The sequence below is a fragment of the Moschus berezovskii genome, chromosome 16 (genome assembly GCF_049115385.1).
Source record: "Moschus berezovskii isolate FMDL1 chromosome 16, NW_MosBer_1.0, whole genome shotgun sequence".
NCBI classification, from domain to species: domain Eukaryota; kingdom Metazoa; phylum Chordata; class Mammalia; order Artiodactyla; family Moschidae; genus Moschus; species Moschus berezovskii.
In genome coordinates, this window is record NC_142475.1 from 84622845 (window position 1) to 84637147 (window position 14303).

General features: G+C 42.0%; 1 protein-coding gene and 1 pseudogene across 1 annotated transcript; both read left to right on the forward strand.

Moving 5' to 3' along the window:
- The first annotated feature begins 227 nt into the window (after positions 1-227).
- On the forward strand, positions 228-2401 carry LOC129560052 (olfactory receptor 4X2-like; annotated as a pseudogene).
- A 6844-nt stretch (positions 2402-9245) lies between these two features.
- Positions 9246-10175, forward strand: LOC129560172 (olfactory receptor 4X2-like). The gene has a single exon (XM_055432104.2). It carries the CDS (start codon positions 9246-9248, stop codon positions 10173-10175), a length of 930 nt encoding a protein of 309 aa, XP_055288079.1.
- The last annotated feature ends 4128 nt before the right edge of the window (positions 10176-14303 follow it).

Below are 14303 nucleotides of genomic sequence, written 5' to 3' on the forward strand. Positions count from 1 at the left end.
GTGCTATTTTTCCAAAATGTCATAGGAGAAGAGGGTCATTGACTGTAATGGCCTATGTATTGTAGAGATGGATTTCCTATTTCTGAGGATACTTTTATGTTGCAGCGTTTGAACGGTAGCATTTCAGATATGCAAGTGACTATAATATAATTCAGCTGTTAAAGGAAGAAGTCTTTTGTGTTATTTCAGATCACACACCCAAATTACTGTCTCCTGGTGGCTGCGTCATGGCTAAAACACACAATGTGACAGAATTTATTTTCCTGGGACTTTCTTCCAATCCAGAGGTGCAAAAAGTTTGCTTTGTGATATTTCTGCTCCTATACACAGCCATTTTGCTGGGGAATTTCCTCATTGTCCTCACTGTCATGACCAGCAGAAGCCTTGGCTCCCCCATGTACTTCTTCCTTAGCTACCTGTCCTTTGTGGAGATCTGCTACGACCCGACTACAATACCCAAACTCATCTCAGATGTGCTGGCTGAAAGAAAAGCCATATCTCTGTGGGGCTGCATGACACAGCTTTCCTTTCTCCACTTCTTTGCTGGCACTGAGATTTTCCTGCTCACTGTGATGGCCTGTGACTACTACGTGGCCATCTAAAGCCCCTCAGATACACCACCATCATGAACTGGCAGGTGTGTGCTGCCGGGAGCCAGCGAGGGAAATCCTACCTGTGGCAAAGGTCAACTGGGGAAGAGGCCTGATGGGCAAAGGCTAATCAGGGCTCGAGGAACCCCCTGGACTTACCTGAGCATCTACCCCAAAGAAAACTGGAATCTGACTGCTTTACTATCTTACACCTCTTACTAAGTCCTCTAATACTTACAGGGGCTTCCCCCCAACCACCTTTCTCTGAAAACATTAATTCAGAGCTGTAGTTTAAAAGTTCTCCTCGGCTTAATAGGAGTGTTCCAATCCAAGCCCCTCTGATAGCTTTCTAACTTGCATGACAAGTTTGTCCGGGCTCTTACAACTATGAGTGTGACTGTTTATAGCCTCCCAGCCATGCAAGGACAGAAAGCCTAATATTTTAAAATACAGGAATCTGTTGAAGAAGTTAAAATCATTAGAATAGTACTAGAAAAGATTTCATTGTTGAATCAATGCTTGCTGCAGTTTCCTCTATTGTATCCTTGGAAATATATTAATCCTTTGATTTAACCACATCAGATCTTAAGTTAATAAATTCCTTTCTTGCAGCTCACTACACCGGTGCCTTATAGGAATGTAACTTTGTTATGTGTCTACCACCTAACTTTAGGAAAGTCACCTTAAAAGAAAAGTCTTTTACTTGCTAACTAACCTATTGTCAGGAGAGAGGGCCATAAAACTCTTAGCAGGCCCCCTGGCCAGAAGATGATGTAAATCACCTAAAACTTTTATCACACAAAAATAAGCCCTGATCCTGATAAGGGTCAAGACTGCTGACCCCACGTGATTTTGGTGTGAATCTATACCTCCCTTTCTCTGTTTCTTATGCGCATAACTTAGGGTATAAAAGCAGCACTGGAAAATAAAGTTTTGGGCCTTGCTCACTGAAGCTTGGTCTCCCCGTGTCGTTCTTTCTCTTTTTCCATCCTTTTCTCTATTCTCCTTTTTCTGGTTGAGATCCTTGGAGCACTGGGCCCTCTGAGTTTACTTATCTGCCTGGGCTTCTAAGACCCACTCGAGGGGGTGCCCTGGTGGGGTGCCTCAAGTGATTCGAGAGGGCGCCTGCGGCCTACGTAAACAGAGCAAGCCCCGTGCTGGGGTTTTATTGGTTTCCAGCATAAACCAAGGAATCATCAGCCCCTGTCTCTCTCTCTCTTTCTCTCTCTCTCTCTGACGCCGACGCCGTTCATCCCGAGGATACCCTGGGTCATTTCGGGGCTGGACCCCGATAGTGTGCCTTCCTGGTGAGAGCAGTATGGATATGGGGATTTGTTCATTCCTTGGCCCAAATCCTTCTCATCTTCCATTTGCCTTTCTGTGGCCCCAATGTGATCAACCACTATTTCTGTGACGTGTTTCCTCTGCTCAATCTTTCCTGCTCTGACACCTTCCTCATTGGTCTTCTGATCATTGCCAATTGGGGGACGCTGTCTGGGATCAGCTTCATCGTCCACTTAGCCTCCTATGTGGTCATATTGCTCCATGTGTGGACTCGAAGTTCTGAGGGTCGGTGCAAGGCCCTGTCCACCTGTGGGTCCCACATCACTGTGGTCACCTTGTTCTTTGCACCCTGCATCTTCATCTATCTGAGACCTTCTACCACCTTACCTGTGGACAAGATGGTGGCTGTGTTCTACACGGTGATCACCCAACTCCTCAACCCTGTCATCTACTCCCTGAGAAATGCTGAAGTGAGGAAGGCCATGAAGAGGCTGTGGATCAGGACAGTGAAACTAGAAGAGAAATAGAGATTGAGTCTTGGAATTAATATCCATCACCACACATAGTTACATATATTAATCTTGTGGAAATCCACTTGTAGGATCTTAATTCCTGGACCAGGGACTGAACTCACATCCTTGGAAGGAAAACTAGGAGCCCTAACTAAAGGACAGTCAGGAAATTCCTCTTATTTTGTTAAAATACAGCCAGCAACTCTGTACCTTTTGATTGGAGAATTCAATTCATTTACCCTTATCGTTCGTTCGTTCCGTCGCTCAGTCGTGTCCGACTCTTTGCGACCCCGTGGACTGTAGCCTACCAGGCTTCTCCCTCCATGGGATTCTCCAGGCAAGAATACTGGAGTGGGTTACCGTTTCCTTCTCCAGGGGAGCTTCCCGACCCAGGGATCGAACCCGGGTCTCCCGCATTGGGGGCAGACGCTTTAACCTCTGAGCCACCAGGGAAGCACACAGGAATCACTAAAATGTAAAGACTTACTATTCAGATTTGACTGTTTTCTGTTGGTTTCGTATTGATAGTTCATCCTTTTTGTTGCCTACATTTGTGAATTGGTGACCTTGCTTGGTTTTATGCTCTGATTTCCTTGCCTTTATCCTTTGTGAATCTACTGTTGGTTGGGCTTGTAGTTACAATGAGGCTTACCTAAAACATAGTGACACAATCTGCTTTATACTGATACTGATAGCAACTTAATTCTGTTTCATAATTCTACCCTCTTATATCCCCTACATGTCTTTAATGTTACAATATGCCTTTTCTTATGTTGTATATTCTTTCATAAATTATAGTTGTTTGGCTATTTTGATACTCATTTTTTTAACTTTTATACTACAGTTAAGTAGTTAGCATACCAACTATTGTAGCATTACATTTTCAGAATTTGACTATACATTTTCTTTTTTCAGTTCAATGTGTGGTATAGGAAACAGTGGCAGATTTTATTTTCTTGGGCTCTAAAATCATTGCAGACAGTGACTGCCGCCATGAAATTACAGGATGCTTGCTCCTTGGAAGAAAACCTATGACAAACCTAGAAAGCATATTAAAAAGTAGAGACATCACTTTGCCCACAGTAGTCCATATAATCAAAGGTATGGTTTTTCCAGTAGTCATGTATGGATGTGAGAGTTGGACCATAAAGAAGGTTAAGCACCAAAGAACTGATGTTTTTGAATTGTGCTGGAGAAGAGTCTTGAGAGTCCCTTGGACTGCAAGGGGGTCAAACCAGTCAACCCTAAAGGAAATCAATCCTGAATATTCATTGGAAGGCCTGATGCTAAAGCTGGAGCTCCAATACTTTGGCTACATAATGTGAAGAGCTGCCTCATTGGAAAAGGCCCTGATTCTGGGAAAGATTGAGGGAAGGAGGAAAAGTGAGTGACAGAGGATGAGATGGTTGGATGACATTACCAACTCAATGAGCATGAGTTTGAGCAAATTCTGGGAGTTAGTGAAGGATGATGAAGCTTGGCCTGCTGCAGTCCATGGTTTCACTTAGCATCAGACATGATTTAGTGACTGAACAACAGTAGTTTCCATGTATTTTCATGTTACTAGTCTATGTTTCTTTATTTTAGCGTAAAGAAATTTCAGCACTTCTTGTCGGGTGGGTCTGTTGTTTAGACATTAAGTTGTGTCCGACACTTGCAACCCCAAGGACTGTAGCCCATCAGGCTCCTCTGCACATGGAATTTCCCAGGCAAGAATACTGGACTGGGTTGCCATTTCCTTCTCCAGGGGATATTCCTGAACCAGGGATTGAACTTGCATCTCCTTCTGGGCAGGTGGATTTCTTTACCACTGAGATTCTTTACCACCTGAGAAGCCTAAATGTAGGTCTAATGGTATTGAAGTTCCTTAACAGTTTCTCTGAATGTCTTTTTTTCTGCTTTAATTCTGAATGATAGATTTTCTTGATAGAGTATTTTGTGTCAGCAATTTCTTTCTTTCTATAATTTGCAAATATCATTTCAGTTTCTCCAGGTCTGTAAAGTTTCTGCTGAGAAATTTCCTTTTAATCTAGTGGAAGTTTCTTTGCAGGTTTCAAACTTCTCCCCTTTTCTGCTTTAAAGATTCTCTTTGTGTTTGACTTTTACAGTTTTATTATAATGTGTCTTGAGAAGATCATTTTTAATTAATACAATGAGTAACCTTTTACCTTCATGACTTGATTGCCCAAATCTCTCCCTGTGTTTGGAGAGTCTGCTATAATTTTTTAAAATAAACTGTCTGATCCCTTCTCTGTCTCTTCTCCTCTGGAATGACAGTGATTTTGATATTCTTTAGATGTTCTCCCAAAGATCACATAGGATTTCTTCATTCTTTTTCATTAATAATTTTCTATTCAGTATTGTTATTTCAATGTTTCTCTTCTCTGTCTACTAATTCTTTTCTTCAGTTTGCTCTGCTGATGATGATCTCTATTGTATTTTCTATCCATTGAATTCTTCAGAAATTTAGCTCCAGAATTTGTTTGATTCTTTTGTATGATCTATAATGCTAGTTAATTTTCTCATTGAACTGTCTTGCTATTTCTTTTTGTAGCTCATTGAACTTCCTTAAAAGGGATTTTGAATTCTTCCTGTTGGAGTCTATAATTCAATGAGTAGGAACATAATCTCTTTAATAAATCTAGGAATCCAAAATTTCTCTGTACCTATCTGGTTCCCCACTAGTCATGAAATTCCCAGTTAACACTCTGGAAGTTGTGAGAGAGAAACAAGCCTCTTGAGCAGTGTCCTGCAGAGCTGGTGAAGCCACATGTTCACTCACCAGGTCTTCTTTCCCTCACAGGAAATTACGGCAACTTAGGCTACCCTTACGCTGTGCCATCTTGGGGGATTTAAGATGCGGCAAAGTCAAGATGTTCATTCTTCACACCCTAATGCATTCAAAATCATATATATATATGTATATGCATATATATATGCATGTGTTTACATATAAACACACACAGACACGCATATATATTGTTTCAATGGAGTGTGGAACTTCTTGAGAAACTTCACAAAGATTCCTTTGCATGTAGGTGATATTCCCAGTCAGTGTTCCACAGGTCCTTCCCAAAACAAGGCCAAGAGGGGCCAGAACTCCTTCACAGTCTTCTGTAGGTCCCACAACTGGTCTTGACATCTGTCTGCCTCTTGCCCCATACACCTGTGGATGACATTCTTGGTGAGTTCCTTGGTATATGGAGCTGTATCCCACATCTTCCATAGATGTGCTTATATTCACAGGTGGATGATGAATATTTACTGCAAAATGGGGGAACGAAAGTGAAGGTGGCTTATCCCACCATGATACTGCAGTCACTATCCATTTTCAGATATTTGAAGCAAGTCAGCCGTTCTGTTTTGAGGCTTCTTCTTTGGCCTCTGTTGCTTACACTTTTGTTGTTCAGACACGGTATTTGTCAAAATGTAGCTTTTCAATGAATGTTTTATCTGACATAACACCTCTATTAGTTTTTATGCTAAATACGCTTATATGGTTGACACAAGCAACATGGATTGAACTGTGTAGGGCCACTTTCATGAAGATTATTCTAATAAATATATTGAAAAAAATTCAGAGATTTGTGAGAATTTGAAAAAACTTGCAGATGAACCACGTAGCATATAAATGTTGAAAACATTAAGAGAAAGTATGTCATGAATGCATACATGTATGTATTAGTCTAGTGTAGTATATTATTTACTACAATAAAATATGCATAAATCCAATATAAACAGTTAAAATTTGTCAAAATATATGCACATTTAATATTACTATTATTTAAATATTTGGAGCTTTTATGTAATAAAAGCTAATCTTTATTTGCTAATCTTCTGCCTAGTATCTATTTCAATATAAAGGGCAATGGTTAATTCAGGGTTTGCACTCTCAAAAGCAATTACATTAAAATATTAAAAACAATGTTAAGTATCTCAGCATAATTTTCCCTTTGTCAGTTAAAAAATGGCCTCTTGTTTCAACTTTCATCTAGGCTAGATTAATGACATTAATGAGTAGCACTGGTGTACATTGGTCTTACAAAGTGCCATTATGGCATTTGCAAAGATTTTCACTACAGAAAGCTTAGTACATATTCAGATGTGGTAAAAGCAGATTAATAAAATCACATGTAACCAAAATCCAGTTTTAATAAATATTGATTTGGACAAATTTTGCTTCCTCTTGGGCAGATTATCTCAATAGCAGTAGTACTGTTTTTTTTGGCTCAGATAACTTTTGCTGTGGGGGGCTGTCCTGTGTGTTGTAGGATATTTCTTAGCATCTCTGGCCTCTGTCCAATAGATGCCAGTAGCATGTCCTTCACACCCAGATTGGGACAAAGAAAGGTCTTCAGATGTTGCCAGATATCCTCTTAGGGGCAAAACTACCCACAGTTGAGAACCACTGTTCTATACCTTCATGCACACCAAAGGCCAGGAGAAGAGCTAGCTCAGTTTTCTGAAACACTTGTGGTCCATAATTCCTTGGATCCATCCTTGAAATGGTTTCATTTCATGTAAAGCCACATGACTGAATTTATGACATGCAAGAGCTAGATATAACTGACCTCTCAACAGCATAGAACCTTATAGCCTAAGTGGCCTGTGAACACTGTTGCTGCTGCTGCTGCTAAGTCACTTCAGTCGTTTCCGACTCTGTGTGACCCCATAGACGGAAGCCCACCAGGCTTCCCCATCCCTTGGATTCTCCAGGCAAGAACACTGGCGTGGGTTGCCATTTCCTTCTCCAATGTGTGAAAGTGAAAATTGAAAGTGAAGTCGCTCAGTCCGACCCTTAGCGACCCCACGGACTGCAGCCTACCAGGCTCCTCCATCCATGGGATTTTCTAGGCAAGAGTACTGGAGTGGCTTGCCATTATCTTCTCCGCTGTGAACACTGGGTGAAATTAATTTATCATTTCCCATTGATTTCTGAAGTTCTGTTACCTGCAAAGAAGTTTGAGATGTTAGTATTCAGGTCCTGTTTCCCATGAGGCAGGTACCTGATGAGGAAGGGGAAAAGCACGGATCTCTGGGGACCAATCTTCTCTCATTTGATCACCATGCCTTCCCCCCTGGTGTGTCTCAGCAACGTGAACTTAGGTGCAGTGGCCAGAAGTCTTATTTCTTTATGGAACATGTGGGAGGCAAGTCTACTGTGCTCTTGTTTTTAATCAGGTCAGATAGACCTACAGACTTAGCTTCAGCATTCCCAAGCCTAACACTGCCAGGGAAGCAGATTCTCCATCTGGTGACTTCTGAGATATGTGAGCTCTGGTTGAGAGCTTGACCTTAATGTTTTCAGATTGAATAATTGGAAAACTTGCATGATCTGGTGGATGTTCTCAGGGCATTATTTGCCCTCTGTGGTCAGAACAGAAAAAAAGAATTGTGGTGAGACAGCAAAGTCACAGAAACCCTGTGGTGAGTTTTGGTTTTGGACAATGTGTTGATTATGATTCCACTTTAAAAGCAAAGGGAATATTGCCAGATGCCCATGGAAATTTACATAATGCTCTCATAAGCATCTCCTGGGAGGTAGGTTTTATCTCCATGATATTGAGTCTCTGAGAGGTTAAATAACTTTTTAGATATCACTAAAATATCACCTGAGGAAACTAGGATGTAAACTCAGGAGTCAAGACTGCCAGCAGTGCTTTATTCTACAAGTGCCTTGGTAAAATTCCCAAGCCAATCTGAGATTTTAGTGCTGGTCTCTGCCTTCTGTTGGTCTCTGCAGTCATAAACTCTATCTGTGATTTCTTCATGGTGGTGACTCATGGCAGTCCTTAATTACCTGAGCCCATCCACATTGCTCAAGGAAGGAAGCTTTGTGACAAGAATGGATGTCATATAAATCCTAGTCTCAGATGCTCTGGAGTCTTTAACTGTAGGAGGGACTGTACTGGAACACATTGATCTCTGTCACCTTGGACAGATTAACATGGATGAAGACAGTCTACTAATCAGCCAGTGAACACAATATTGGTGACAGTTTGAGGTATTTTAAGGTTGGACATCCGATAAGGATGTGTCGTAGGATAAGGGAGCAGTTTGAGTGGAGGGACGTGGTTTGTACTTTTATTGTCACTGAGGGATTTATGATTGGGGGAAGTGAAGGCACTTGTAAAGAGAATTGTGAGAGGATTGAACTGGACCTTTTGAAAGGAACTAGGTCACCTAGGGAGCAAGTGTAGATGGATATAATTAGGAGGAGAAGCAGAAATCAGAGGGAGTGCTGAGTGTCAAGGGGAATTTCTTCAGAAGGCTTTGAGGGGCATATGGGAAAGTGAGAATCCTATTCTACAAACCAAAAAGGAAACAGATCAAAAGGAAGTAGGATGAAGGAAGTCAAAAGCGTCAGAGGCAGTAGATAGACAGTTATCATGGAGACAACAACAGTATGCTTGCTGCCCTGCATCATCCAGTGAGGCAATCAGTGTCCTAATAGGTTTCTCCTAGTCCAACCTCTAGTCCCCTGGTCCAACCTCTACACACAAAGTGATTTTACTTTCCAGCTGACTAGCATTCCTGATTCCCCATTTTCTGTTGAGCAAAACCCCAATGTCCATGATAGTATTTTATGAACTGGTACTAGGTTCTATCTCCAGCTCTATGGCTGCCATTCTCCACTTCACTCCAGGCTCAGTTGAATTTTTATAGTTTGCACTTCCTCTTTTGTTTTCTTGGGGTTCTCTTCTCTTCTACCTAAGTCCTACATCATTCAATATCTAGCTCACAAGCTTCTCAGATATGTGAGGGATTGTTATGTAAATTTCCCACTTATGTAGGAGTCTTTTATATTGTGTCATTCCAGATCACCCTACCCAAAATATTGCTTCCTGATGGTGACTTCATGGCTAGCATAAACAATGTGACGGAATTTATTTTCCTGGGACTTTCTCCCAATCAGGATGTGCAGAAAGTCTGCTTTGTAATATTTCTGCTCCTGTACACAGCCATTTTGCTGGGGAATTTCCTCATTGTCCTCACTGTCATGACCAGCAGAAGCCTTGGCTCCCCCATGTACTTCTTCCTCAGCTACCTGTCCTTTGTGGAGATCTGTTATGCCTCGACTACAACACCCAAACTCATCTCAGATCTGCTGGCTGAAAGGAAAGCCATATCTCTGTGGGGCTGCATGTCACAAGTTTTCTTTCTCCACTTCTTTGCTGGCACTGAGATTTTCCTGCTCACTGTGATGGCCTATGACCGCTACGTGGCTATATTCAAGCCCCTCAGCTACACCACCATCATGAACTGGCAGGTGTGTGTCTTCCTGGTGGGAATCGCATGGGTGGGAGCCTTTGTGCATTCCTTATCCCAAATCCTTCTCATCTTCCATTTGCCTTTCTGTGGCCCCAATGTGATCGACCACTATTTCTGTGACGTGTTTCCTCTGCTCAATCTTGCCTGCTCTGACACCTTCCTCATTGGTCTTCTGATTATTGCGAATGGGGGGACCCTGTCTGTGATCAGCTTCATTTTCCTCTTAGCCTCATATGTGGCCATCTTGCTCCATGTGAGGACTCAAACCCCCGAGGGTCGGCCCAAGGCCCTGTCCACCTGTGGGTCCCACATCACTGTGGTCACCTTATTCTTTGCACCCTGCATCTTCATCTATCTGAGACCTTCTACCACCTTGCCTGTGGACAAGATGGTGGCTGTGTTCTACACAGTGATCACCCCACTCCTCAACCCTGTCATCTACTCCCTGAGAAATGCTGAAGTGAAGAAGGCCATGAAGAGGCTGTGGATCAGGACAATGAAAGTAGAAGAGAGATAGAGGTTGAGTCTTGGTTTTGATCCTTGGATTTAAGTGATGTTCTGTCCAAACTCAAGGGGCAGAATGAGATGAAGGACAGTTCTCAGGACTTGCTAATTTTAGAGTTACTCTTCATCAACTTCACTATAATCACTTACCATATATTGTCTCTTCAGTTCAGTTCAGTTAGTCAGTCACTCAGTCATGTCTGACTCTTTGCAACCCCATGAATCACAGCACGCCAGGCCTCCCTGTCCATCACCAACTCCTGGAGTTCACTCAAACTCATGTCCATCGAGTCGGTGATGCCATCCAGCCATCTAACTCTCTGTCGTCCCCTTCTCTGCCCGCCCCCAATCCTTCCCAGCATCAGAGTCTTTTCCAGTGAGTCAACTCGTCGCATGAGGTGGCCAAAGTATTGCAGTTTCAGCTTTAGCATCAGTCCTTCCAATGAACACCCAGGATTGATCTCCTTTGGAATGGACTGGTTGGATCTCCTTGCAGTCCAAAGGAACTCTCAAGAGTCTTCTCCAGCACCACAGTTCAAAAGCATCAATTCTTCGGCGATCAGCTTTCTTCACAGTCCAACTGTCACATCCATACATGACCACTGGAAAAACCATAGCATTTTTCTGTTAGATGCTTAAATTGTTTCTGAAGTTTTATAATATAAATAACAATGTTCTAAGTTTTCTGAACAGAAATCTTTAATGATACTGATTTTTAAAGTTATTTGCTATAGAAAACTTACTTGTTAAAAATTGTAATAACTTTTGATGCATGATGCTAAATAAATTCTCAGAATGTTTGTAACTCAACAATAATTAAATTTTTTTCTTGATGAGAAATAAGATTCTATATAGTCTCAGTTCATCTCCCCACAAGATGTTTATTAATTGAAAAAGGATAAATATGACTTTACAATCAAGAATACTGGAAGGCACTCTTTTTAGTAATTAGACACATTTATGATATTTAGACTGAGAGGCACACAGAATAATTACTGTAGTATTCCTATCAAAAATATATAATCTCACTTTAATAATAAAACATCAGTTAAGCCCCCACTAAAGAATAGTTTGCAAGGAAAGAGATCAAGATGGTAGAGTAGAAGGATGCTGACTCACTCCCCTTCATGACCATATGAAAACTACAAGTACATATATAGTGATTTTCACTGCAGTCAACCTGGGTTACTAGCAGAATTCTTCTACAACCAAAGCTGTGAAGAAAGATCCACATGGAGTCTGCTAGTAAAGGAGGAGAAGCAGTCTTGTCAGGACCCATATTTCCCAGGGGGCACACAAGAGAGGAGAGAGTGTTATAGGGTCAGGAATCCTCCCAGGAGTGAGAATTTAGACCTACACCTTAGGTACCCCAGCCCTTTGGTTCTGATACTGGTAAGACAAGCCTCTTAACTGGAAAACCAGTGAGAATTACTGGAGGACTGTGAGAGTCTCTGCTCTTGAAAACATCACACACACATATTTGCTTTCTTCCAGTCACAGCATGAAGGCAGTGGATTAAAAGCTGCTGGTTGCTCCTGCTGGCTTACGAGGATCATCCCATTGTCCCCAGGTCCACACCGGGCTCCTGTTCCAGCTCCTCTTGCTCTGGTGCTTCTCCCCACTAAGGCAGGTGCTGCCATTGCTAATGAAGGGGTGCACACTTTGAGAGAACGAAGTCAGTTTGGACCCTGGTCCCAAGTCTGACTGGGGTGGAGGCAAGCACTGCCAGTACATGCTATGGGGCACATACTCGAGAGGGAGCAAGACTAGCTCCTGAGTGGAGATAGCCCCCGCCAGGACATCTGTCACTGTGCACACTCTCTGAAGGGAGAGAGGGAAGTTGTAGGATAGAGACCTCCACCACTGGGGCGTGCATCCCCTGTGCACACTTGGGAGGGAGTGGGACAAGCTCAGTGGTGTAGTACCCACTGCTCAGACCCCAGTCCATCCTGTGACTAAGGTACACACGTGTGTGCATGCTAAGTCATTCCAGTTGTGGCCAATTCCTTGTGATCCCATGGACTGTAGCCCATTGGCTTCTCTGTCCATGGGATTCTCCAAGCAAGAATACTAGAGTGGGTTGCCATGCCCTTCTCCAAGGGAATCTTCCTGACCCAGGGATCGAAACCATGTCTCTTATCTGTTGAATTGGCCTGTGGGTTCTTTACCACTAACCTGGGAAGTTCAGCTGCAAGACCTCATACCCCAGCCAGGTCCCAAACCAGGGTGGAGACTGCCATCAAACCTGGGAGGAACCCGATGCTCTCAGGGCTCCTACTTCACCTCCTTGGGCCAGAGTCCATCTCCAATAGGGCGGTGATGGCCACTGCACATAGGGAAAGCTCTCCCCCAAGCCATGGGGCACATACAGACTGCACAGGAATGCTTCCTCAAAAGGACATGCCTTCATGACCTACATAGGTGACAGGTTCACTTAATTTCATACAGAAAGTTAAACAAAATGAGAAGACAAAGGGATAGGTTTCAAATGAAAGAACAAGAAAATAATCCATAAAAAATCTGAGTGAAACAGAGAAATAATTTACCTGATAAAGAGTTTGAATCAATCGCAACTGAACTTGGGTAAAGAACAGTTGAACACAATGAGAATTTTTATCAAAGATTCAGTTCAGTTCAGTCGCTTAGTCGTGTCTGACTCTTTGCAACCTCATGAATCACAGCACGCCAGGCCTCCCTGTCCATCACCAACTCCCAGAGTTCACTCAAACTCATGTCCATCGAGTCGGTGATGCCATCCAACCATCTCATTCACTGTCGTCCCCTTCTCCTCCCACCCCCAATCCCTCCCAGCATCAGACTCTTTTCCAGTGAATCAACTCGTCTCATGAGGTGGCCAAAGTATTGGAGTTTCAGCTTTAGTATCAGTCCTTCCAATGAACACCCAGGATTGATCTCCTTTAGAATGGACTGGTTGGATCTCCTTGCAGTCTAAGGGACTCTCAAGAGTGTTCTCCAGCATAAGGAAGTATAAAAAAGAACCAGTCACAGCTGAAGAATACAATAAATTAAATGAAAACTACACTAAAGGGAATTAACAGCAGATTAGATGATTCAGAAGAATGTATAAGTGATATGGTAGATAAAATAATAGGAAACACTCAATCAAAACAGTAAAAACAAAGACAAATTTAGAAAAATGAGAATAATTTTCAGAACTCTGTGACAACATCAAGCATACCAACATTCGCATTTTAGGGGTCCCAGAAGGATAAAAGAGAGAGAAAAATGTACAATACTTTGAATTCCCACAACACTTAGCTAGAATATTTTCAAGCCTTTGCTACCTAAATTTCAGTGTTTATTTTTCTTACCCCTCCAACCCTGTCTCTGCCCCTAGACTTTAACTTTTGGGTATATGGCATGAATCTTACTCATTTTTATATCTTGCTCTTAATGATATATAGTAAAACTTAATAAATATATGGTCTATTAAATTTCCAGAAGTCAGTAGTGCTTCAGATTGTAAGTGAACAGTGGTTGTTACATCTGTATTTTCACCTCAACTATCTAATTAATAAACCAGTATTATACTACTTGAGACGAATCAATAATCACTGCTTAATTTTTTCTGAGAACAACATACATTGGCTGGAGAATCCAAAGGACCGAGGATCCTGACAGGCTATGGTCCATAGGGTCACAGAGTCAGACATGACTGAAGTCACTTAGCACACATATACGTTATATAAATATATGAAAAGAGCATCTATTGTGTATGTATTTTACTATTGTCCAAGATATTTCATATATTTTATCTCCATTTCATCCTAAAATGCTCTGGTGATGTCGGTGTGAGTCTCCCGCTTTATAGATAAAGAGGCTGAGGCTTTGGGAGATCAGTGCCTTGATCCAGGTCATAGAGTTTATCCCCCAAAGGCTGAATTCAAACCCAGGATTGTCTGATTTCTAAGCTATTGCTCTCTCTGTATTTTCCTCTGCTTCTCTTTAAAGATCACAGAAAACAAACACATCTAAGTCTCTGAATTCCAAAACTGAGGTTTCATAATCTCGGTTATTGTCAAGTGTTTTTCTATGGAATCACTTCAACGTAAATGAAAAGTGTTTCTTAAAAATACAGCCTGAACTGCCTTACAGTGTTCACATGTATTCCTGGGTCCAC

Coding starts and splice junctions, on each gene's coding strand:
- LOC129560172 (XM_055432104.2), top strand. CDS start 9,246: ATGGCTAGCATAAACAATGTGACGGAATTTATTTTCCTGGGACTTTCT.